The sequence below is a fragment of the Abramis brama genome (genome assembly GCF_963993115.1).
Source record: "Abramis brama genome assembly, chromosome: 19".
In the NCBI taxonomy this organism is placed as follows: domain Eukaryota; kingdom Metazoa; phylum Chordata; class Actinopteri; order Cypriniformes; family Leuciscidae; genus Abramis; species Abramis brama.
In genome coordinates this window covers 6,934,813-6,960,838 of record NC_139981.1, presented here as the reverse complement: position 1 = coordinate 6,960,838, position 26,026 = coordinate 6,934,813, and the positions used below count along the sequence as shown (strand labels likewise).

At 36.2% G+C, this 26,026-nt stretch overlaps 2 protein-coding genes across 6 annotated transcripts in view; one reads left to right on the top strand and one right to left on the bottom strand.

Annotated features, from left to right (window-relative positions):
* Positions 1-629: 629 nt before the first annotated feature.
* ttl (tubulin tyrosine ligase) lies at positions 630-9,080 on the top strand. The gene is made up of 7 exons (XM_084092856.1): positions 630-1,296; positions 2,599-2,677; positions 2,902-3,134; positions 3,239-3,374; positions 3,483-3,752; positions 4,727-4,870; positions 5,744-9,080. The coding sequence occupies exons 1-7, from the start codon at positions 1,128-1,130 to the stop codon at positions 5,925-5,927; spliced, it is 1,215 nt and encodes a 404-aa protein (XP_083948982.1). The 5' UTR covers positions 630-1,127; the 3' UTR covers positions 5,928-9,080.
* Positions 9,081-9,498: 418 nt separating this feature from the next.
* klc1a (kinesin light chain 1a) overlaps positions 9,499-26,026 on the bottom strand; it is a 40,890-nt gene continuing 24,362 nt past the window's right edge. The window contains exons 11-17 of one of the 5 annotated variants that reach the window (XM_084092777.1): positions 25,897-25,949; positions 25,693-25,760; positions 25,450-25,558; positions 24,582-24,743; positions 16,488-16,618; positions 13,289-13,352; positions 9,499-11,940 (exon numbers count right to left, since the gene is read on the bottom strand). In XM_084092777.1, the coding sequence (XP_083948903.1) occupies positions 11,875-11,940; positions 13,289-13,352; positions 16,488-16,618; positions 24,582-24,743; positions 25,450-25,558; positions 25,693-25,760; positions 25,897-25,949 (653 nt within the window). In that variant the 3' untranslated portion in view covers positions 9,499-11,874. Of the gene's footprint in view, positions 11,941-13,288; positions 13,353-16,487; positions 16,619-20,394; positions 20,540-24,581; positions 24,744-25,449; positions 25,559-25,692; positions 25,761-25,896; positions 25,950-26,026 lie in introns of those variants that run through there. The other 4 variants (XM_084092778.1, XM_084092780.1, XM_084092779.1 and 1 more) reach the window with 4 other exon arrangements.

Below are 26,026 nucleotides of genomic sequence, written 5' to 3'. Positions count from 1 at the left end.
TAGCCTTTATCAGGCAGTATTTTATATAATGTATTCTTATATTGCAGCATGTTTTTTTGTGTGTTTTTGTAACTGACATTTTAACATAACTGGTAGCAATTTTGCTTATTTTTTTATGGAAGGCCATTTCTGCCATAAAAGGGGGAAAAAAATCACGTTTTGGTAAATCATAATTCTAACATTAAAGTCATAATTATGAGATAAAAAGTCGAAATTATGTAATAGAAAATCATAATTATGACAATGAATAAAAAATATATAATTATTTCGACTTTTAAGCTCATAACTATGCCTTAGTAAGTCATCATTTCGACTTTTGATGTCATAGTTGACTTTTTTTTTTTTTTTTTTTGATAATTATGATTTACCAAAACTTTTTTTTTCTTACGTGGTCGAAATGGCCTTCCATAATTTTTGATCTGAAAATCATGAAAATTGTTTGAATGAAAGCCAAAACAGGATAAACGTAGTATGTTGCTAATTATTTGTTGCTAACACAGACTATATACTGACTTTATCAGCCGCAATATCAATCGTGCAGTTGAAAATCAGCTCAGCTGTGATATTAGTCCCAAATGTAACATAAAACTACAATACCCACAAATCTGTGCGGCGTGCGTGCGTTCACTCCACTCCCAGCGGTACGTCACATCATGAATGTGTTGGGATAAAAGGCTTCAACTAGGGATTTAAACTGGTGTCTACAGTCTAGACGAGTTCACAGAAAGCGATGAATTAAATGCATAGCTACATATAGTCGACCGCTATTCTTGGACTCTGTACTTGTAGCGTATTGCTGGATTTTGTTTTTTTAATATTTTCTGTTCATAGACAATCATGAAGCTAGCGTAGATTGTTAGCTGCGAGAATTCAGAAGCCAAATCCTACAAGAGTCACACCCTAATATTCAATATCCTCGCGCCGGCCACGCGACTGCGGGTACAGATGCCCGACCCTGCTTTTCGTTCGGGAGTATAGCTAGATCATTTCTTATAAAGATATTGTTTTTATTTGTGCCAAACAACTCAGAAGGGAGGTCATGTATGTCCGGTTTCAGTCTACTTTGCTGGGAGACAGATAACGTTAGTCGGCTAGCTAGTGTGTGATCGTCAGCATAAGACAGGAATATGAGTTCACCAATGTACACGTTTGTTTTGAGAGATGACAACAGTACTGTGTATGCTGAGGTTGCCAGGATCCTCAGCTCTACTGGAAAATGGAAACGACTGAAGAAGGACAATCCTCGGTTTAATTTAATGCTGGGAGAGAGAAATCGGCTGCCTTTTGGACGACTGGGTAAATGATTTCAAGAGCTGCGTATTTGACATGCATTTCCAACTCAAAACGCAATAATTAAATGATTGTTTTATAATCCCATGCTGTTTGCATATTTCTAAATTAAGTCAAGAGTTTCAGCAAGTTAATTAATCTCATCTAACCCGTGCTCATTTTCAGCTTTTTGGAGACTATGGACAGCACAAGCTGTTAAATTTATGATAATGCATGATAAAACAATGCACTGCTGTGTCCAGCAGCAATAACCACTCAGATTCAGCTTTATAATGCATCCCAGTGGATCTGTATCACTGTACCTGTGTAGTAATAACATGTAATAACACTGACATTAACTTTTTTCAACATAAGTTTTAATATCAGTATTTTATAAATATGTATAAATTAATTAATAAGTGCATATATATATATATATATGTATATATATATATATATATATATATATATATATATATATATATATGTATATGAAGAGTTCAGATGCAGAAGCGTCTAAGTGCCATCTGAAATTTTCTTCTAGAATGATCATTTTTATCAAGCTCGTATAATTAAGTTCAGTAATTTCACTTAAATGACCATTAATAGGTCATTTTCATTGCTATTTAAGTGAAATTACTGAACTTAAATATACGAGTTTGTTAAAAATGATCATTCTAGAAGAAAATTTCAGATGGCACTTAGAGGCTTTTGCATCTGAACTCTTCATATATAAAAGATCATTACTAATATTAGTGTTAATATTTGTATTCTGCAAGTATGCATTTGATCAAAAGTAACAGTAAAGACATTTATAAAATTTCTGTTTCAAATGAATGTTGTTCTTTTGAACTTTCTATTTATTTCTAAAAAAATATTAAGCTGCAAAAAAAAAAAAAAAAAATGTTTTCAACATTGATATTAATAAGATCCATTTATAATAATTGAGCACCAATAATAATTTAGCGCCAAATCAGCATATTAGAATGATTTCTGAAGGATCATGTGACGCTGAAAATTCAGCTTTGTCATCACAGGAATAAATCACATTTTAAAACATATTAAAATAAAATAAATAAAAAACAGTTAACTGTAACAGTTAGGCTAAGTAACATAATGGTTTTACTATTTTTGAGCAAATAAATGGTGAGCATAAGAGACATTTTTTCAAAAACAAAAACAATCCAAACATTTAGGGGTAGTGTGTACATAACTGTTGGTGGTGAACTACAAAAATGTTGATTAAAGTATTTTTAGCTGCAGGACAGTGCCGTCACCGCTCAATATTTCGACATTTCAGTGTCCGATACCCTGCTGTGTCCTCTACAGGTCATGAACCAGGACTGATGCAGCTGGTGAATTATTTCAGAGGAGCCGATAAACTCTGTCGCAAAGCATCACTGGTCAAGTAGGGTGTTTATTTATTCATACCAGATGAATGAAGTTTCCTTCCTCCATTCTAATGTACAACAGTAATTGATGTTAATGAGTGCTTTGAAGTGATGTTAGGAGTGATACTGTTAAGCTAATGTCTTCAAAGCACACTTTCCTTTTTCATCCATGCTATTGATTTATAAACTCTGCAGATCTTCAGTTGTGAATTATATTTATATAAGCATGTCTGTTGTTTAGGATTATCAAGACCAGTCCAGAGTTAAAGGACTCCTGTAACTGGTTCCCTGAGTCTTACATCATATACCCAACCAACCTCAACACCCCAGTGGCCCCGGCCACCAATGGCATCAGCCACATGAAGAGCAACCCAAAGACAGATGAGCGAGAGGTCTTTTTAGCTTCATATAACTCCAGAAAAGAAAGCGGAGAGGGAACGGTGTGGATCGCCAAATCTTCGGCAGGTGCAAAAGGTACGAATTTCTATCGGTCCAAAATGGTAAGTTGAAAGAGAGATGCCAGAATGCAATCTTAGTACATGATTTGATAGTATGATAATGTCCCTATCTTTGTTCAGGTGCAGGTATATTGATATCTCATGATGCAAACCAGTTGCTGGAGTTCATCGATAATCAAGGCCAAGTGCATGTCATTCAGAAGTATCTGGAAAAACCACTGCTGCTGGAGCCAGGACATCGCAAATTTGATATAAGGTAAGATGAGCTATTTAATCCTTTGTGCTGAATGTTTTGATGCTATCATGTTCCATCCTAATTTAGTCAAAGTACCTTTAAAGTCGATGGATATTCTCTCGTCTGTAGGAGTTGGGTGCTTGTAGACCATCAGTACAATATCTACTTGTACCGTGAGGGTGTGTTGAGGACATCTTCTGAGCCCTATAACAGCTCAGATCTCCAGGATATGACCAGTCACCTGACGAATCACTGCATCCAGAAAGAGCATTCGCAGAACTACGGCCGCTATGAGGAGGGCAACGAGATGTTCTTTGATGAGTTCAGACAGTACCTGTTGACCACACACAATCTCGCCATGGAAACATCTATTTTACCTCAGATCAAGCATATTATCAGGTGCTCCTATACTGAAAATGTTCAGTCAAATTCACCCATAATGATTGCATGTTATCTGTGCCTGCAAATATGTTGTTGTATAAGAAAAAGGCATAACTTATTTCTCAAACATAATCAATTGATTCTTGTCAGAGATGTCCAGTGGGGGGTCCAAAAGTTTGAGTCTACTAATAAAAATATTTATATTCTGAATTTTTTCAAATTTAAATGTTTTTCCCCATACAAATCAGTGTTATTGTAGTATTATTTATATACTACTATAGTATTTACTGTTAGTTTGAATTGGCTTTATTTGTATATTTTCTGTTTTAATTAAAATAATGTTTTGTAGGTTTTAGTAATTGTTTCGTCATTTTATTATTATGTCAGTTTTAGTTATAGTAATTTTAGTACTTCAACTTATTTTCAGTTATTTGCTAAATAAGCTTTTAATGTAAATTTATATTGTATTTCAGCTTTATTTCAATTAACAAGTTATTTTTAATAATTTTAGTTTTAGTTAACACTGTTGCAATTGTCTTACAAATGAACAATTAAGTGAAGTTAATAATTAATAAATAATTAAAAAACAATTAGATGCATTTTGGCAGCACTCAAGCTGATGTGGAATTCACAAGTTTGTCAAAAACTCTGAACTCTCATAGAACAATATAATGATCTACAATCTTAATATTTGTTTCAAATTTTACGTAATATTTCTTTGTTTTAAATTTTTTAAAAGTAGTGCAGTCAAATCGATTAATCGGATCTAAAGTAAAAAAAAAAAATATATATATATATATATATATATATATATATATATATAAACTTTCATGTTAGATGTGATTAATCGATTTAACAGCACTTTTAAAAACTCTTTCAAGATTTTCAAGATTTTTTAATGCAAAAAACAGATTTTAACTCAGATGTTTGCACCCCAATATATGTGCATTTATGTATGTGTCTAACTGAAATCCTGTGGCTTGTCTCAACAGGAGCTGTCTCACATGCATCGAGCCAGCCATCAGCACAAAGCATCTGTCCTACCAGAGCTTCCAGCTCTTTGGCTTTGACTTCATGCTGGACGAGAGCTTTAAAGTCTGGCTAATTGAGATAAATGGGGCGCCTGCCTGTGCACAGTGAGTACACACTTCTCTTTTGTTATGTCCACAATGTTTTGTTTTGGTATCCTCCAACTGTCTGAAATATTTGAAAAGCAATTATGATTTTGTCCCTCATTTTCACATTTGTTGTGTTAATGCATAAAGTATCCCATATATAGTATGTGTCACCACAATGAGTTTTGGGAGAAAAAAAACCTTTAGGCATAGCTAAATGTATAATGGTGAATCTTACACTGAGGTAAAAGTTGTTTGAAGAAGTGTGAGTTGCAATTACATTTAGGGTCAGACTGTTGTTCTAACAAATCATTTTAAACCATGTAATGTAGCAGTTCCCCATCTGGCAAGTAACTCAGTTTTATTTTATTTCCCAAGTAACATTTTTATTTGTTTCCGTCTGTGTGTCTGTACTGTTTGTTTGTGTGTTCGTATGAAAGCGAGAGCAAGAGAAAGAGAGCTGGCCATAGCAAATAAAGCGTAATTTCATGGGGGAAAACATAGAAATAGTTTATCATTTTTATCCTGTTGTTTGTTATTTTATTTGCTTGCTCAATGTCATTGTAGTTTTTGGTTCTTTTACTGTTGTAGGCTGTAAGGAGGACCTTTGAAATATCTGAAATCATTTGGCGAAGTGATGGAACTTTAATGCGTTCAAGACCTGCCTGGAACTGCTTTGTGCATTAACTAAAATAATTGCACACCTTAGAACGTTCAGAACCAAGAATCAAGCATTTAACAAAATGTGTGTGCTTTGTGCATATTTTGTGTGCTTGATGTCAATTGCATTATATAAGTCACTCCATTAAATGGACTGTGGTTGCACTCGCTAAAACTTTTTGTTGTTATGAAGTTGAAATGTTTAAAACTGATATTAAAGTTTCTCTCTTGTAGGAAACTCTACGCTGAGCTATGTCAAGGCATCGTGGATGTGGCCATCTCCACAGTGTTCTCTCTAAACGCAGATGCTCTCTCATCCTCGCCTCCGTTCTCCACTTCTCCATCTCTTTCCTCCAACTCCTGCTCCTCACCCAAGATCAGAGCGCCGCATCAGTTCGGCCCATTCATCAAACTATAAATTGCTATTGCAGGATGCTGCTGTTGCCATGCAAACCCCGTCCCTATAGTCCTGCCCGAAAACATCATCAACCAATCTGAGAGGCGTAAGGGTCTACACCTGATCTTAGGGTTGAACATACAAGGGTTTCTGAAGGATCTCTGTCTGAAGAGGACAGAAGGTACATGGGGTCACCTCTGTAACTCTTCCCGTTTCCATCCATCATTTCTAAAGCAAACACAGAAGAGTCCACAGAAATACAGAGAGCATGAGTTTCCAAAGTAAAGACTGGAAGGTGAGTAGAATCCTGCACATGCCAGTGTAGCATTACCCAGAAAAGAGTGATTTGTTTCTTAAGCCAAGCATGTACACTTATACTCAAGACTTTGTTTGTCCAGGAGTTTAACACTTGTACGTCACTTAAAGACTTGATTTTGCGAGCACACTTTTGAAGGAGGAGTGGCAACCAAAGAGAAGGGTTTAGCTCCTCTATGGCTGCATCCGAAATCACATACTTCCCTACTATATAGTAGGCAAAAAACAGTATGTGACAAAAGAAGAATGTCCGAATTCACAGTACTCATAAAAGAGTTGACAAAAAGTACCATGATGACCTACTATACGGCGAGATTCTGAAGTGTGCATACGATGGACACTTTACTATCCCATGAGGCCACAGGAGAGGATTTGTGAATGGCAGTGAAGTGACGTAACTGACACTAGTAGGTCAAATGAAAATGACAACAACAACACATTCATACTATATAGAACATATTTTTTTAGCGGCCGTGAAGTAATTACTTATTCAAAATAAGTTCCTACTCAAGAGAGTATGCGATTTCGGAAGCAGCCAATGCCCCAGATCTGTTGCGTCATCGAGACTCCTCAGGACTTTCCCAGGCACCTTGATGTAACGGAGGGTGGATTTGAGACTTTAGTGCCTTACATGTTCACATTCTCTCAACACCCACTTCCACAAGCTAATATGGCCTTTTGTACATCTGTATGTGTCCCATCAACTGTATTATCTATTAGACTCTTGTGTGCGTTTTGTGCTGTTCGCTTCAGTGTACTAAGTGGTTTTAAACCACAAAAGAATCTTTTTCAGATTCAGATATTTATGATTTGCAGTGTAGTGTACATGGTTGTGATGTTATTACAGTATTTGGTAGAAGTAGCAGAAGATAATCTGTTTGCATACTTATTGTCATGTTACTGTTCAATCTAGATCAGATTTAGTCTTCCCACTGATTCTGTTATTGTTTGTAGAGACACATGTTAGGTTCATAATTACTTCGTGACAGGCAATCAAGAACATCTGGGAATTGGGAAGCACTGCCTTCTGCTTGTTTTGTCATGAGCATTCACGACTCAGTAGATAAATGATAATAGTTATTCGCAATAGTTATTTCTTTCATTCCAAACTCTGTCAAGAGTTGCATTTTCTGAATGAGTAAAAAAAAAAAAAGATGTTGCATGTCAAAGCATGTTAAAAGCAAGGCTCTTTATACATACATAGAGAAAAACAGTTGAGTTTTTACTTTTTACATAAAAACATGTCCTAGATATGGATATATGACGTCCTGTATGATGTATATGATTTGCTCAGCCGAAGAAAAATTAAAGCTTTGGAAGATTTTTCTCCATCTAATGCAAGTGAATGGTGCTCAGCTTAGACCATTTTTGACTGTCCAAAATCCATATTTAGGCCGCTTCAAAGGCCTCCACATGCGTTCGAAAGTATATATTTTTTATTTTTCTCAGAAAATTACATCATTTTGCTAGAGAAGACCCTTATTCGTCATCTTGGGTTGTGTGGAGGCCTTTGAACCTGCCTAAATATGATTTTTGGAAAGTCAAAAATGGTCTGCGTTGAGCACCGTTCACTTGCATAGATGAAGAAAAATCCTGTAATGTTTTCTTCCAAAACCTTAATTTCTCTTCAGCTGAGGAAAGAAAGTCATATACATCTTGGATGGCCTTGGGGTGAGTAAATAATAAGGAAATGTTCATTTTTGGTTGAACCATTCCTACTCTTGTTTTATATTTCTGTATACTGCTGAAATGGTTTATGCGTAGCAGAGCACAAAGTTTTCTTTGGATTTTTTTTTAGCACATAATACGGGCCGCTTGGCAATCGGGTTGTGTGCAGCGATAGTCATTTAATGTATTTTCTTAAACCTAATCTGCACAGGTTTATGACCTCTTTCATCTTACTGTGCATGCAGATATGACTGAGTGTTCCTGTGATCGGTGTGGTTCATTAACAGCAGGCTCTGAGGGATTGATCTGTACACTGTCATGATTTAGATGACACATGCAAGTTGATGAAGAAGAAAGCAGCAATTTAGGGTTTGAATGTGTGATATTCTTATATCAGTATTTATGTTGTTTGGCAGAAGAGAAAGGACTTGAAAAGGAGTTTAAACAGTATTGCATCTCTTTGAATTTAAAAGGAAAAGTATTGAAGGAAAGCCATTTTTTTTAAACACTGTAGTCATCAATCCTATTACTAAGAGCAGTTATCTAAGTTTTATTATGCATCTTTGCGTTGCTTGTCTTATTTGTAGTGTCAAAGACTTTGCTGTACCGTCTTTTTTAATAAAAACGAAGGCAGTTGTATGTAGCCTGAATGAGGGAAAACATCATCTAGCCAAAGATCAGTGTGATGAAATATCTTCACAGCTGTTCAGAATATGACAGTCGAATGAACATTACTGGTTTGATTTAAGTTGTGAAATGTGGGAATGCTGTTGTAATTGTTTTCCTCCTGTACCTGAGGAAAGATCAATGCAATGTATGTTATTATTAGTCTAGTTTGCTGTATTTGTTACTGTTGTTTAGACCGATTGAAAATAACAAAATATACTTTTACTATGTTGGATTAGTAAAAGCCCAAAAAGTATTTAAGTTGTTGAAATAAAAGCATCCATCCTGTGCAATAAATTTGTTTCCTATATATTCTACATTAGCATTTAGTCTTTAAAAGAAAGTACATATTGTGAACTTTACTAATGCAATATTTATCTATTATCCTCGTATTTTCATAAAGCCTGTTTATTCCTTACTATTATACTCTACAGCTCTAAAATAGTTTCCCATCCAAGTACCTGTAGCTGTCTGTCATGTGCGATATGTTAATAGTACAATATTTAATAAAATTATTTTCTCTTCTCTGTTGTGTTCCAGGTAAGATGGTCCCACTTTATATTAAGTGTCTTTAACTACTATGTACTAACATTTGAATTAATCATTTGATACAAAGCACTTGTGTACATGCTTTTACATTGTACTTGCATTAAAAAAATACCTGCAAGTAATTAAGTTTTGCAAAACAGCGAACACAGTAAGTACATTGTACCTACCATTTTTTTTATGCAAGTACATAGTTAAAGACACCTAAAAATGTGCCTTGTAAGATTGTAAAGATGTATATGTATATCTATATCAATGTATATTTATTACAATGTATATCTATATCAGCCACACTAATCCCCATAAAGAAGGTACTACATAGACTGACAGGAAAAGGTTATAAAAACCACTCGACTCTCCAACAGGGGGAACTAAAACCCACACAATCTTCCAGTAGTAGAGTACATATGTTGTCTTTATTCAAGTATATGTACACCATATCATACGATATTATAAGTAACACCACAAACACGGCAGTAAATGCAGTTTAGCCAGCACAGCGGCAGCCTGAGAAAGTGGAAGATACACAAGTCCAGTGCGAAATTCAGGATACACACAGAAACATACACGTACAACAAAATACAAAACATGAATGAACACAAGTGGTAGAAGACAGAGACGGACAGTAGAAATGCAACAACAATAACCACAAAAATAAATATGTCAGGGTTATACAGGTCACAGCAGTCCCTGCTACTACACACAGGGTTTGTCCTAAATTTTGAAATATTTTTGATGCTATATTGCCTTTAGTTGAATTCAACTGGAACCTTTGAACCTTATCAAATTGTAAAGATTATGCAATTGCATATGGATTTTAGCATTAAAAACATCTGACTTCAGGGAGTGAGTGCCACGTCAGTAACCCCGTTCTCAAAAAATTGAACATAAACTGATCAACAGTCAAAAAACGCATATAATCACATATAAACAGTCTGAAAATGAAATTCAAACATGTGAAGGGCACATTTAGTCCCACAAGTGTGTAGCAAAGCTCAAATTAGTGACATAACACAACTGGATACTCTATGTATAAAAATACAAATGATATATTTATTAATTTTGAGTAAAGACAACTAAAACACACAAGCCGAGTGGATATTCCAGCTTTTGTCAGTAAAACATTGGATGTGAGATCAAATCCACCCAACACACAGCAGCTACCCTATTGCACAATGTCACAATGCAGAGAATTAACATGCGTTTTACAGACAAAACACACTTATCCACACACACAAGATGAATTAATTACTGCATCAGGCAGTAATATAATATATTACACCAATAGAAAGGTTATAATGAAAGAGTTACATGAATACAGAGAACAAAAAAGTAGAAACAAAGTCAAGAAGGCCAGTTGAGCAGTGCACTATATTAACACAAATCGTTGACATGATACACTGATATATATTGGGCTTTTATTTGACCACAGTATTAAAAAGTATGTATTTAGTAAAATCTTGACTGACATTTGACCTTAAAGAGTTCTGTTCTGTCGTCATACACAAAATCAATAACTTCCACATTCATTAGTACCTGCCCGAGGCACTCACAAGGCACACTTGCTTTCAAACAGGTACTGTAGTTAAACATCTGGGGACAGAACTCATATTCCAGTGCATTTTTATCTGGAGTAGCAGTACTTGTAACTCCATGTGAGATAACATACTGTTGCTTTTACCTCACAAATAACAGAAAGACAAAGGCTTCCTGCTGTTATTGTTCATGAAAACCTTCAATATTCAGTTTACAGACCTCATTAGCAAATATTATGGTGGTGTAAGAACTGAAGTAAAACCAGTCAAAACATTTAAATCAACCGAAAGCGTCTATAAACCAAATGCGATAGATAAAACAGAGGTAAACAACTCAATTTAGTTTCGTAACATTTAATGGCTTGATAAGTGTAACATTATCCTATGAGATCATTCAAAGTGCAGTGTTACTTTGCATACTGTTCTGTTCTTTCAGTCCTGAGATTTAATCCACATTCTTATGAAACCATGGCAGCGTAAACCATCTAAAATCTTTTTCTTTTTACTATGAGGGAGGATTTTTCCTTTTCCTTGTGTTATAAAACCCAATAGAAAAATAAGGCCTGTCCCTCCAACTTCTCAAAAGCAATAAAAAAATGTGCATCATTGAACCATCACTCATGTAAACATAGACCTTCATTAACACGGTGCAGTTCTCACTTTATCAAGGGAATAAGTTTGATTGTATCAGTTCTATACAGAAGCATCATGGTCCTCTGGTGTAACTCAAGGTATAAACAACATTAATCTCATCAATGGCAGAATATTAAGTTGCAAAGAGGGAAAATGGGACATTTTTGTCTATAGACAGTCAAATATGCACACCTATGTTACTCAAGTCACTATGATCATCAATAAAAACTGTCCTATAGTTGTGTATCAACGTACATCTCGAAATAAAACAAAGAAAAATCCAATGAAAGCAGCAAAAAAAAGCCATTAGAGTGTCTAGTCTCAGCCCGAGTCCCAATAGCATTAGCTATTTTTTCATAGATTTTTTTTTTTCCACAAATTTTCATCTTTGCAGAACAATCTCAAATTTGTTGTGCACTTTGGTTCTGGTTGAGCTTTTTAACATAATTTCTACAGCTAACTTGCCAGAAATTAAATACATATACAAAGACTCGAGAGCAAAAGTAACCTCCGGAGAAGGTAGTCCTGTCTAAACACAGCTCACGTCAGCCCGATGATGAGACCTCTTAGTACCTCTCTTCATTGGGACATCCAACAGCAGACCGTCAATGCGCCAGGTCAGTGTGACTGGAACTCAGGTCCCGCGTATTCCTTAGACGATTATTTCGTTCCTGTAAGATACAATAAACTGAGCTCAGGAGATCCTGAAGGAAGTGAACGAAAGGCCGCTCAGGGTGAGTCTATTTTACATTATGTATGATTTAATCCCATTATCAATTCACACATTAAAATTGTATTAGTTGACATTTTGCCAGGACACATTGTTGGGGGCAAAAAGACCCACAATCATGTTAAAAAAGAAAAGAAAGAGCTGTTTTAACTGTTTAGCTTATAAAAGTGTAACATCTTGCAGTCTGGGTGAAAGATGATTGTTCAAACAAACAAACTTTTTTTTTAATTAAAAATCACTGGACAAAAATAGCTGAATTCAGTGTCATTTTGAAGGAACGATTGTCTAAATGAACAAACATCATTATTGCATCTCCCCATGGGGCAGTTGAATGGCATGGTTCTCTCATGACAGTAAATGATGACATACTGGCACGAGAGAAACATGCCATTCTGAATGTAGTATGTCTGGATTCAATTCACAATATATACCAGCTATAAAGTTTATTCCTCATCAAATGTACTTACTTAGTGTACAATATCTGACACACCTGAGGTTTAGTTGACAACTCTGTAAACAATGATTTGCTACTTGCTAATGCTAGCTGGTGACAGGTGGTATTAGGGGGAGGGTCATTCACATTCTAGAAAGCATTTGATTGGACAAAAAGCTGGACACGCCCATGAATACAAATTGAGACATTATTTTACTGATGCATTTTAAACTATCTTCCAAAATGTAATAAAACGTTTAAAAGTATGTTAGCATATAGATAGCTGAAAAGCTAACCTGGACCCCCCAAAAAAAACAAAAAAAAACCCCAAAAACTTTAATTTCATTTCTCTTTCTTTACAGTCCTTAAAGACTGTATAGATTCAGATCAAAGAACTGGGAAAAAAAGGCCCCCCCAAAAAAGATAATGTGAAATACAACTGTTAAGGTGTCTATGAATCTCTTTAGATATTATAAATACACTGAACAATGCATTAGCCGAACGTCAGGATTGTTTCCTAACAAAAAAAGCGTTTATTTTATAACCCAAGACCATCAGTGGTTATTGGGGATTTTAGCAAATACAATCAGATGTGTTAGTCTGTGACCGCCGAGATCTCACACATACAGTTAATTAATGTGTGTTAATATGGTAATGAACGAGCTGTGGGAGTGTTGATAATAGATGCTCCCAAAAAACAGAGTCCAAGAGTATGAGACTGAAAGACAGTAAAGTGCAAGACAGATGGGCCAGAAAAAAAAAAATAAAAAAATAAAGAGAGCAGAAGGAATTGAGAGAAACTGAGGAGAAAGATCTCAGGAGAGAGAAAGAGCAGAAAAGAAAGATGTCGTCTTACTTTGAGTTCTCCCACAGGAATATCCGGCTGGTTGAGAACTCCAAGAGAGCTGGCCCTCTTCATGCTGCATCCGAGAGAGCCACATGCAAGCACGTCAGTTAGGTCAAAGGGCAGGTGTGAGGGGTCACGGAGGGATGGGAATGTGTGGGTTAAAACATGTAAAAGCAATCACTCAATGATGTTACTTTATTACTATGTGGACTAAGATAAAAACACCACAGTGGAAAGACATGCAATGACATACTGGCCATGTACACGCTGCAGCTAAATTCAGTTGTCCATTAGTTTTCTGTTTTGTACACATGGTGTTCAGTAATTTACAGTGACAACCTTATTCTACAACCGAATTAACGAATTAATAAAGAATCTGGTGAATAGTACAGGTCAGAGCTCTTTAAGTTGTTTGTTCATTATTATTGTAATATTATTTGCTTTGAGACATGTAGTTTAACGTGTCTCGTGGCGCTTAATGTGTTTTGAAGGTGGCGTGGCTTTGGAGAGGCTCTGAAGGGAGGGTGGGATCTCATGCCTTTAAAGTTAACTTGCTATTGCTAGCTGCTCCGTAAATTGCCTACCCTTCCTTTAATCAAAAATAGTGTATAAAAATCACTCGAGACGCCAGAATGTTGCTGTGGTTATCACGTGTCAATCATCACAATTTCGCAGTAGCACCTCACTGCGGTACACGAGATCCAGGGGACGGAGTTGGATCCAGATCTAAGGGGTGGAGATGGGTAGGTTTAGGGGTGGGTTTATGGATCAGGGGGTGGAGATGGGTAGGTTTAGGTCAGGGATGGGCAACTTCGGTCCTGGAGGACCACTGTCCTACAGAGTTTAGCTTCAACCCTAATCAAACACACCTGAACAAGCTAATCAAGGTCCTCAGGATTACTAGAAAATTACAGGCAGGTGATTTTTTCAGGATTGGAGCTAAACTCTGTAGGACAGTGGCCCTCCAGGACCGAAGTTGCCCATCCCTGGTTTAGGTACATGTAAGGTGGGAGGAGTTGGATCTGGATCCAACTCCTCCCCCTGGATTTCGTGTTCTGCAGTGAGGACCAATTTCGGGAGCGAGTCTGTTCCATACACACACAAAACATTAATTTTGGGAATTCACGCCAGTATTTAATTGTCACTCCTATAACTTTACAGTGTGTACGTGGCCACTGTGTTACATTAGTCATCTGTCATCTGTTTTTTGACACGAATTCTCTCGTTACTCACAGACATTTTTTTTTTTTAAATGTAATATTACTGCTGAGTTATTTCAGTTGAGTTATTATTAGAAGTCTGTATTTTCTCACCCTCATGTTTTTTTCAAGCCTGTACGCTTCTATTTTTTTTATATTCAAATTCATAAATGGTGAATAAAAGCGTTACACAAAGTTTGACTGATGCCGTCACGCAATTTGTTTTCGCATATTGTAACTGAATATGACACACCCGTTTGAATTTGAAGGACAGAAAATTATATTTTTGAGCGCTGCAAAAATGCGAAAGACTTTCAGTTAATTTTTCACACAAAACTGCTGTACGAATTTAAAATACTTGCAACGAGTCATTTGACCACTTTTGGATTTATTTTTTGTTTGTTTTTGTTGGTGTTAAGAAAATCAGGCTTGGAAAGATATGAGGGTGAGTATATGATGACAAAATGTTCATTCCAGGGTAAACTATTTTTTTAAGACCGAAAATAGTGATTTCTATAACAAACATTGCACAAAATTATATACACTAAACAAACAGACACCAAAAAGGAGCTGCAATGGACCCTTTTCACACTTCTGGATTTCTCAGAAGCGGAAGTCGAACTTCTATAGTAATGAATGGAAATACAAGAAAATTATAGCATTCAAATTTGCGGTCACTGCCTCACACAGCACTATTTACTAGTTTTCTGTAATTTAATGCTAAAAAGTAGGCTATAGTGTTATAAATGTATATTAAATAAAAAATAATTTAAATATATATTTTAAAAAAACCCTTGATTTACAATGTTAACTGTGTAAACGCATCATCACAGTCTGTGAAAAGGGTCCATTGTACAACAGTAAAAAGAAGTAGTTAGCCAAGAAGTTGGTAGACAGAGAGGAGATGATGAAGAAAGGTTAAAAAAAATTGGATAACACAGCAAGTGGGACCAAAAGACAGAAAATGGAGGAAACAGGCATGCAGCAGACAGCAAATTTGCATGGAAATGTTTATTCAATTAAACAAATGTACAACACAGCACAGAGTAATAAAGTCCTCAAATTAAAAAAAAAAAAGAAGATCCAAGCAGACACAAAAAGGCATCAAGAAAATCACCAGGCAAAAAAGGCATAAAAGATGAACAAAGTAATCATAACACACGCAAGAAAGTTAAAATGCAAAGAATAAATAAAAACAAATGGCATTTTACAGGGTAAGGAGCGAAAGTTAGTCACATCTGGCAAATCAGATGCCACAGGAACCCCAGTGAGCCGTCCTGAACACACTCATCAATGTCATCCGTCCGTCACGTTAGATGTCAATATGTCATTCAGGGTTAAGCAGGTTTATTCATGTGCAAAAAATACAGCCCAGTTAATAAAGCAAGCAAATCCCTTCATCCACTTAAAACTGGGCAGTGAAAGAGAAAGACTTGTATACCGGCAGAGGACTTTCCTTCATTATAACGTTATCACAGTGTGCAAAATCACCTGCCTTCCTCACATTAAAGAGAATTCTATAAAACCAGTCCATAAACCCTCTTAAAAGGAAAAGCATTTTCTTTTTTGGTGTCATCCAGTGTTTAAGTAATTCAGATAGGGACATTCACTTCAATTCACTTCATGCTCTCCATATTTACAGTCTATGACTCCCAATGACATTTAAATTATCTTTAGAATGTCTAGTGGCATCATTTCAGACAGAGATACGGATTGTAAATCTGTCCCAGTGGGATCCTAAACTGCTCAATCCTGCTCCTCAAGATCTACTTCACTGCAGAGTTTAGTTGAAACTCTATTTGAATCATTTTAACAATGTCTTCCCAAAAGTGTGATTGAGCATTCTCCTGTCCCAGTTTTCAAACCATATAGCCATTCAAGTTGCTATTCCAGTGCATGGTCATGATGTCATGTTCGCCTACCCATTGTTGAGTCCGTAGTGGGAAGGTTTGGGATTTTGGAAAGGGGAGGTTTGGTCTGAAAGTAGGGATGGAAGTGGTGATAGTTACCCAGGATTTTTGGGTTCGTTTTCTCGTAAGCCTCCTCCTTTGAGCTTGCGGACCAGTTTCTCACTGCTGCGTCGGATAGAGGCCCGCAGTTTACTAAAGGAACCGCTGCGCTTCAACGAGCCCGAGCCGTCCTGCCAACAGAGACGCTGCAGCGTTAAAACCACACAGACGTATTTACATACTGCACATAGTGAAAGAGGGCACTGACACAAGCTCATCCTCAAACACACTCAAGCACAATGATCACTCACCTGGAAATATGGTCCTCGTTATGTTGGTTTAAAGGGATAGTTCAGCCGAAAAAGAAAATCCTGTTATAAATTACTCACCCTCATATCATTCCAAGTCATTTAGTTATATGACAAACAATATAAAGCAATCATGTCCATTCATATGGATTACCTTTATGTCTTTATGAACTTTTAAAGCTTTGAGCATTCAATGGATGGACAAAAATTATGATAATATTAAAAACATCCTCATTTATGTCCTAAAGACGAACAAATGTCTTTTTCAGTTTGGACTGACATAAGGGTGAGCAAATTTCATGACAATTTTCATTTTTGGGTGAACTAACGGTATAAAGTTATCTTACAAAAATATGACCATATTTGAATGACCTAATAACCTTTCATTACAAATGAGATATTTGCTGGTCAGGACAAATTCCAAAGCCAACCACATTTAACATGTCGTTACAAACCCATAAGACTTTCATTCATTTTAAAAACAAATGTGTGTGTGTATATGTATATGTATATGTATATGTATATGTATATGTATATATATATATATATATATATATATATATATATATATATATATATATATATATATATATATAAACAGATTTCTGTCCCTCCATTAACAGCTAAGCAAGTACCACTTTGACGCTTCAAAATGTTCATAAAAAGATCGTAAAACTAATCCATATGAATTGAGTGGTTTAGTCCTAATTTTCTGAAGAGACTCAATCACTTTATATGATGAACAGATTGAATTTAGGCTTTTATCCACATATAAACATTCATCAACTCACATCAGTTGTGCTAAAAAGAAGCTCAAGCATGTTCGCTTGACGTACAAGAACCAATGAGGTTCATTCTCGTGTTACGCAGCACGTTTGAGCTTCCTCAAGAACCAATGAGGTTTGTTCTTGCGCATCAAGCAGGTTCGGTTGAGCTTCTGTTTATGTCCACTGATCAATGTCTAAGTGTGAATAAAAGCCTAAATTCAATCTGTTCATCATATAAAGCGATCAAGTCTCTTCAGAAAATTTGGACTAAACCGCTCAATTCATATGGATTAGTTTTATGATCTCTTTATGAACTTTTTGAAGCATTAAATTGGTAGTTACGTAGCAGTCAATGGTCATCAAGATATTAAAAATATCTTCAATTGTGTTCTGAAAATGAAAGTCTTACGGGTTTGGAACGACATGAGGTCATTTTGGGTGAACTAAAACTTCCATTTCTAAATCTCTTAATAATGGCTTAAACATGACCACAGTTAATTTTCTGTTATTTTCATCTTTAGAAAGAAAATAGTATATTGTATAAATAATTCTCACGCTCTACTCCAAAAAAAATATTTACTGCTATTTCTTAATGACTCTCCATTGCTTTTTCCAGTTATTCATGAGTGCTAGATAAGAATGATTAAACATTATGAAATAATTATTTTCAAATAATTATAGAACTGTATACAGACTGCACTCACAAAACAGCAATTTCTAGCTAATGAAACATTGCTGAGCATTACTAGTAAGATCACTATAGAAATTAAAAAATTCCTTTAAGTTCCCAGATTTGAAATCTTCCCATGAACTTATGAACCCTGTAATATTCTGTAGGTCCTGATACAGTTCGTCCTCCGATCTTTACCACAGTCTGCTCTGCTGCAGTCTCTTCTGCTGCGACCCCTCACCTTTGACCCCCTGAACCTGGCTATTCATCCAGGGGCTTGGAAAAGCGACGAGGGGGTGATGGAGGTGGAAGGGGGAGGAGGAGAGGTTTGAAGAAGATGCAACACTGAGCCAGAAAAATCATGACCATCACCTCCATTTAAAAGACAAGCAGTTACAGCAATCAGCCACAACACATCCAACTCACACACACACCAACATCAGGTTTAAACATTTCACCGGAAAAACACACAAATGCTTTCAAAAACAGATAAAGAGAAGGAGAACACAAGCAGAGGCTGTGGTCAGCAAAGTCAGTTTTATTTAGTTATGAAAGACACAAGATGCAGCAACACACCAGAGAACATGTTAGTAGAAGAAAGAAAACAAGAGCATCAGATTCTACAGACATGCTTCTATTCGTCCCATCTAATCCTTCTAATCTACCCATCTCCCTTTTCTAGTGTTCTACTATATACAATGGTCTCTGAATAATGAACAATATGAAATGGTTTGAAAAAGTGTGTGGAAAACAAGATTTGCTGGTCTATACAAATGCTGAACAACACAACCATGCCACATTAATGCACTGTACAGGAAGTGTGTGTGAGAGAGAGAGAGAGAGAGAGATAGAGATAGCATTACAGGGCTCACTTTCGGACACAGCAGATCAAAGTTCAAATGGCTCCCAGCACTACAAGACATTGAGGGGAACCAATGAGAAACAAGAGAACTGAGTGTCACAGGCCTTGCAGCTTAAATCAATGTTAGCGTCAATACGAGAGAAGCTCTATTTACAGCATTTCTGGCATAATGGTGATTAGAACGTACAATTTTGACTCATCCCTCTGTTTACTCATTATTCATTTTAATATATTATTTTGTTATATAATTTTAAGGAAATAAGAGGGGTCTTTAAGATTTAATTTAGCTTTTTATTTAGCACTGCCCTGAATAAGCTATTCCACATAAGAAATGTTTCCATATATTTCACAAGACAAAATAATAGCTAAATAAAAAGTTATTTTAAAAATAAATATTATAAATTATATATATAAATATGGTTTCAAAACTATGACCACATGTCCAAAGTTCTACACAATTATACTGAATCAAATTGAATTTATTTTAAACTTTCAGGAAGCTTGACAAATTACTGTTATAATAAGTATGATTTTTACCTTTTTTTAATAAAAATTTGAGGAATGAGATTAAGTTTTTTAATATTAACATTATGCCAAAAATGCTTTTGAGTATAACTTATTAATGAACACAGAATATTGTTTTTATGGAGGATGTATAGACATTAATTAGAGTAGGTTTGGTTTTAATTTGTCAAATCGATTAATCTAACAAAAGTTTGTTTATATATACACATATTATATAAAACAAACTTGTATGTAATAGGCCAGCCCTATATTAAAAATATGATTTCTACTCGAAGGTCTCTTTACACAGCTTTCATAGACTTTTAAAAGAGTGCAAGTCATGGACTATTTTTTACAGATATGGTCACTATGAACAAACATTCCCTTTGTGTTCAATGGAGAAAATAACAGCAAATAGATTCAGAGGGTGAGTAAATAATGACAGAATTTTCCTTCTTGAGTGAACATACTGCTTAAACACCAAAGCAGCTGTATTAAGACGAAAATTCCAATCAGTGTTAAAAAGGGGAAGGAAAATGGAGGATAGTCCCTCAGAGTATTTGAGCAGGAAAACAGAGTCTTTACTAAGAAAGAGATTTATACAGCAGGAGACTCTGAGATGGAGCTCTAAAGGAAGTTAATTAGAGACACATACATAGTGGCAGCTTACATTCCAGATGAACAGACAAACAGTTAAAGAGACTGACGGACAAGAAGAGACCTCTCTACAGACATATTACAGACTGACAGATTATTATAGTGCTGCAAGATAGAAGAGAGACTTAGTTCAGCTTTGACAAGAAGGAAAGGCCAAGGAACTTGGCCAGGTCGGGTCTGCTTTAGCCCACTTATGCCCACAGGAGGAGGAGGAGGAGGAGAAGGAAAGGTGCCGTTCGGAGAGAGGAGACGAAAAACATCAAAGCTGGAGAGGGGGGGTGAGGAGGGCATCCATCATGCAGAAGGTAAGTTCAACAACCACAACAAGGCACCTGGAGTTACACCTGCCAACCACACGAGAAAGAAAAAGAGAGAGAGAGCAATGCAAGAGGAGGAAGAATAAGTACACAAGGAGAAGAGAGAGGTTATAGAGAAAGAGGAACAGAGACAAAATGTTATATTATTAGGGAGACTGAAATTGAAAGTGCAGACAATGAAAAGAGACAGATGAAAAAGCAAGAGATATAGAAAGTGAAACACAAAATGTTAAATGGCAGTAAGGCCTGAAACATACTGTACACAAGCAAATGCTCAAATTGTGCCAGCGTAACCCCTCCGGTTCTACTCGTCCCAGTTCTACTCGCTGGCCTTCGTTACACTGACCCCCCTAAACCACACTCCCATTCGGGTCACGGCACCAATGTAATCCCTCTGGTTCTACTTGCACCGCTCCGAGCAGGATTCGAATGGGCATTTCCTCCTGCATGGTAGGCAGGAGCGCTAACAAGGATGCTAAAGACCGCAGCATCTAGCGTCAGTTGCTAGTGCGCCTCTTGAGTCCAGGGGAGTGAGGTTAACTCGCACTCGCTGGCCTCCATTACGCCAGTACACACTTCTCTTCTCTCTGCATTCTCAGAGATGCCACAAGGGGCGCTATAGCATTAGAGCAAACATTTTCTTCTATAGTCAGTTCACTCTTTCAGGTCAGCTGCTGTCATACAAGTAATGTCCAAAATTCAGCAGTTCGAACAGAGTTCTGCAGGAATTAGTCTTAAAGGGGCCCTTGTTGTGATCACATACAGGTTCATAATTTGTTTATGGGGTCTTCTAGAAACACGTTTACATCATAGTCAAAAAACACCTTTGAAAGCACGACTTGAGCTGGGATGAAAAAAACAGCATCTCTTGGATATGACGACAACACACTACTAATGCAACTCAACTAGGCCTCGTCCTTTTTTTTTTTTTTGAGTATGCCTTGGGTGGGAATTATGTAAATGAGGATTATTGTGATATATATGCTCCCATAGGAAAACTCAAGGGTACAATCGAGGGCATTTCAGGGAGTTCAGAAAGAGTGTGCACTGATATAGAGTATAACTCCCTTTGGAGTGGACTTTGTGCTTTGTAAATTTGCATACATTTTTCATGATCAAACAGCAACATTACACACGAAAAAAAAATTTAAATTAAAAAAAAATCATATTGGGACCCATTTAAAACCCAGAAACGAGTTAGCATTTTTGCACTTACGGTTGCTGAAGTCCTAAAGTCAATGGGTTTTTTGAATGAGTTTTTGGTTTAATGTCTGAAATAATGTTTAACACGGGATATGTTTGCGTTTTATTCTATGACATAAAATCTGCTTTTACAGCCTCGTTGTGTTGAAGTTGTTGGAAGCTTGGTGGTGACGTTGAAGTCACACAACTGTGGTGAAGTTCGTATATAGCCAGTGTTTTTGTTTTTTTTTACTTCTGGTGATTGCATTTAGATTTTCAAAAATCATAAAAGTTTTGTTCATTCATGAAGATTGTCTTGATGGACAATGTGTAAGAATCATACACTTTGGTTTCGTCACAGAGCATATTTTTAGCAATAATCCAAAAGCCAATGGAAAAATATCCTATTGGCTTTTTGTCGAGGGAACAAGGGTGATGCTAATTTCTGATTCTAACAAAGTTTACAAGGTACCAGATTGATGAATACGCTTTTGAGGATCAAATCATCAATGTATTTGCCAGGTTTTTTGGCATTGGTCTATATTCAAATGTCATTACTATCACAAAAACATGACCGTGCATTTGCAATTTTCTGCATATGGGTTGAGTCAAGAGGGAACATGTAAATGGATTGCGTTAATAATATACTCCTCAGAAGAACAACAGCAACTCACAGGGGCTTAAACAAAAGCAAATGAAATCTGGAACAAAACAAAGAACACAAATATTGTGCCACTGTGATCACACATGGGATCATGTGGTTGTTTTGTGTAAAATGGCTGACCGAAATAAATTCAGCATAGTAGTCTTGTTTAAAGGCCAAAGCCACAGGCACTTTTCCATGACTCTATTCCTACAACCCTGAGCAATGTCTAAAAATGGCACACTATCAACCCTGAGGTCCTATTGATTTGTGCAAGCTTATACATTATGGATCTCAGATTTGACTGGGAGACGGCTATGAATAGATGAGGACAATAACACAAAATGAGCTGGCAAGAGGTAGAAAGCAAGAGGATACTTTAAGTGTGCAAACAAACAGACATTCACAAATAGGATTAGAGCATGCATTCAATGAGACAAATCAGAAAAACACACCAGGAGTACAGAACACACAGCCCACGCCAACATGTACGTGAATGTAAGACCTTGCTGATTTTATGCTACGTGAGTGCCTGTATGTGTAAGAAAAACAAATGCATGTTTGAGAAAGATTTACAATATAACAATTTAAAGTACTGAGCTGTGTGCGCGAGAGAAAGAGACAAGGACATATAAGCAAGAAAGACAGGGAAGGGAAATTCAGGTGAATGAGATCACAGCCAAACCAGCTCGATGAATCTGATAGGAGCCTCCCACAATCTGAATTGGGGGGTGGGTTCTCGCCATGGGGGATGCTGATTGGTTGTCTTGGAGCTATGGTTACTGTTGCTACGGCAGCATAAAAGTTGTGACTCAGAATTGCAGAGAGACTACAGCAGAGGTGTGATGATCAAAACAGCAGCTACGAAACATCTGCCTTACAGAAGAGAAGCATTCATATTCATCTAATGCTAAGCTACAGAGAGGAAGTTAATGAATGAATGATTTCTGTTTAGATTAATGATGATTTGGATCATTCACTAAACTTGTGGAACATTTTTAAACAATTCATTGTGTCTGGCACGTAAGAAATTCTGTTAATTTAAGGATTGAGTGTGTTTAAAAGACAAGCTGTGATTTAAACTGCAAATGCATGAGATTTATTTCAATAATGCAACCCACCTGCTTAGCAATGTTTTTAGAAAACGCAGGTATATCAATAATTAAAGTTTTTACTCTTGTTTAAAGACATATTTTTCTTTTATATACATATATTTTATAAAATACAATAAAAGACGAAAATGATTAACTTACATAAATGAAACGGTATCAAACATACCGGTATCTTGAATATATCAAATGTGTATGAATACACTACCACTTAAATGTCTGGACAACTCTTATAAAAATAATAATAATTATAATGGTTATTATTAATATTAATACTAGAATATTATTAAAATAATTGTATAAAATTGAATCATAAACATTATTATTGCTATTTTTATATATATAAAATAACATTATTATAATTAAAATCTAAATGCATCTACAACTTCAAGCATTTCAGTATAAGACTCTAAATCAACATTTTTTTTTTTAAATCATACAGAAATTCAATCAAGTGAGTCCAAACGTTTGACTGGTAGTGTATTATGTATAAAGAATGTGTACTAAATATAAACTATGTAAAAAAAAAAAAAACAATCTCTGCAGTCAATGAATATAATTTGAGTTAATTCATGGTTGAAAGGGTTAATAGGGTTTCAAGTCAGGCCACTATAAAGCACTACAGGCAAATAAATTTGACACTCAATCAGCATGAGGAATATGATTACAACGATGTATGGAGTCAGAAAGTATAAAGAGTAACTCCAATCCAACACTATTTGAGCCCCAGAACAGGCCTGCAAATTCCACACGCTGCTCTTTGAGAGCAGTAATGCTGAACTGACTGAGGTTACTTTTAATACTTTTGATTCTAAACTCAATACAAGCCACTGTAATAATATAATTAGCTTTATCTGATTTCAGGTTTGATCTGCTTCCAGTGATTCATGTTCCTGTCTAAAATAGAGTTTGATCAATGCACTGGCACACATCCAAATGCATTTTTCTTCATGTGATTAATTCTGGATGTGAGGTGGGGTGGATGCATGTGGGAATTATTGTGTCTTGTCAGGTCAGAATTACATGCCGGACTACATCACTATCCTCTCACTGAATATTTATGCCTGCCAGGACTCAGAGACCCGTGAGATATTGTAGTGTGTGTGTGGGCCTGGGCGGTGTGTACTGTACTTACCCCGTTCCACTCCACGCTCATACTCACTTCCTCTCCTCCGTCAGGGCCGCTTTCGTACTTCACCGTGTCAGAGATCAGGCTCTCACGGCTCCGCTGCTTCTCTCGTACTTCAGGGTCTCCCAGCACCTCCGCCACACGCTGCTTATGTGCCGTGTCCAGACCCTGCAGGAAGACAGACAACACAAAATTAACAAATATGGTCTGATCAAAACAATCATATTTTTATCAGCTTTGGCCTACAACCTATCTGGCCATTTATAGAAATTTATAGTGACTTTGTATTCTAGAAAAACTTATATGGTTGTTTTTGGAGGTTGTCATTGTCAGTATAAATCAATGCAGTTTGAACATTCTGAATTATAATTATCTTATATATTTCACACATTTTGTTTTTATTTACTTATTTATTTAGATATTTTATAATAAATAAATTATGAATTTTTTATATATATATATATATATATATATATATATATATATATATATATATATATATATATATATATATATATATATATACACGCACCCCCATATATAAATAAATACACACACACATAATTTTAAAATATAACATATATAATATAAAACATTTTATTCGCACTGTGATTCATCTCAAATCTGACGACACATACACATTTATAATATGGTTTGTTGAAAATATGCGTAAAACAGACGGGCAGATGTAGGTTAATGTAGGTTTCAGTCGATGGATACGCATTCTGGCTTCTCACAAACTTTGTTCAATGCGAGTGCCGTATACTCTAATATGACCAAGCTAAACCTTTATAAGACCTTAATAAAAACCTATTGAGCCCTAAATGACAGCTGGCCAATTTGTATTTCACCAACAGACCACACACACACACACCTGTTTTCTGGAGCGCAAAGCCGCCTCCTCCAGGGTCTCTGCAGCCTCAAACTTGCCCTGTCTCTTGTAGAGAGCGCCAAGATTCTTCAGTGTGGTCGTCACAGTGGGGCTGCAGATGGCAGAAGTCAGACAGGAAAACATTTCATTGTGATGCTGCAGAAGTAAGACTGTAAAATCTTGAGGCTAAGCAAATTGTGTATACTTGTGTATACAATGCATGCAGCAGATGAGGGAATATCTGACCTGTCTACTTTACAGGCCTTGTACCAGCCACCATACTCTCCAAACGGAGAGCCATCCTTCTGCTTGCCCTGAAACACAGAAAGCGTTTAGAAACAAGCTCTCAAAAACACTGAAAGTACCATTTGGACAGTGCTGATATTCAACATTAAAACATACTGTAGTATAAACATTACTCTCGTCCTGTGACCCTTGACCTGTTCTCACCTTGCTCTGTTCTTCTCTCTCCTCTGCATGCATCCAGATGGGTTTATTTTCATCTGCAGGGGGAAACAAAGGACATAGAAACAACATCACTTTAAGCCCAAACACACAGACACACGCCTAGCTATTAAGT

What these genes read in the sequence shown, in the direction of transcription:
- ttl (XM_084092856.1), top strand. Translation starts at nt 1,128, where the DNA reads ATGAGTTCACCAATGTACACGTTTGTTTTGAGAGATGACAACAGTACT. An exon ending in ATCTTCGGCAGGTGCAAAAG is followed by an intron (nt 3,135 to 3,238) that starts GTACGAATTTCT and finishes ATCTTTGTTCAG; the next exon opens with GTGCAGGTATATTGATATCT. An exon ending in CAGATCAAGCATATTATCAG is followed by an intron (nt 3,753 to 4,726) that starts GTGCTCCTATAC and finishes TTGTCTCAACAG; the next exon opens with GAGCTGTCTCACATGCATCG.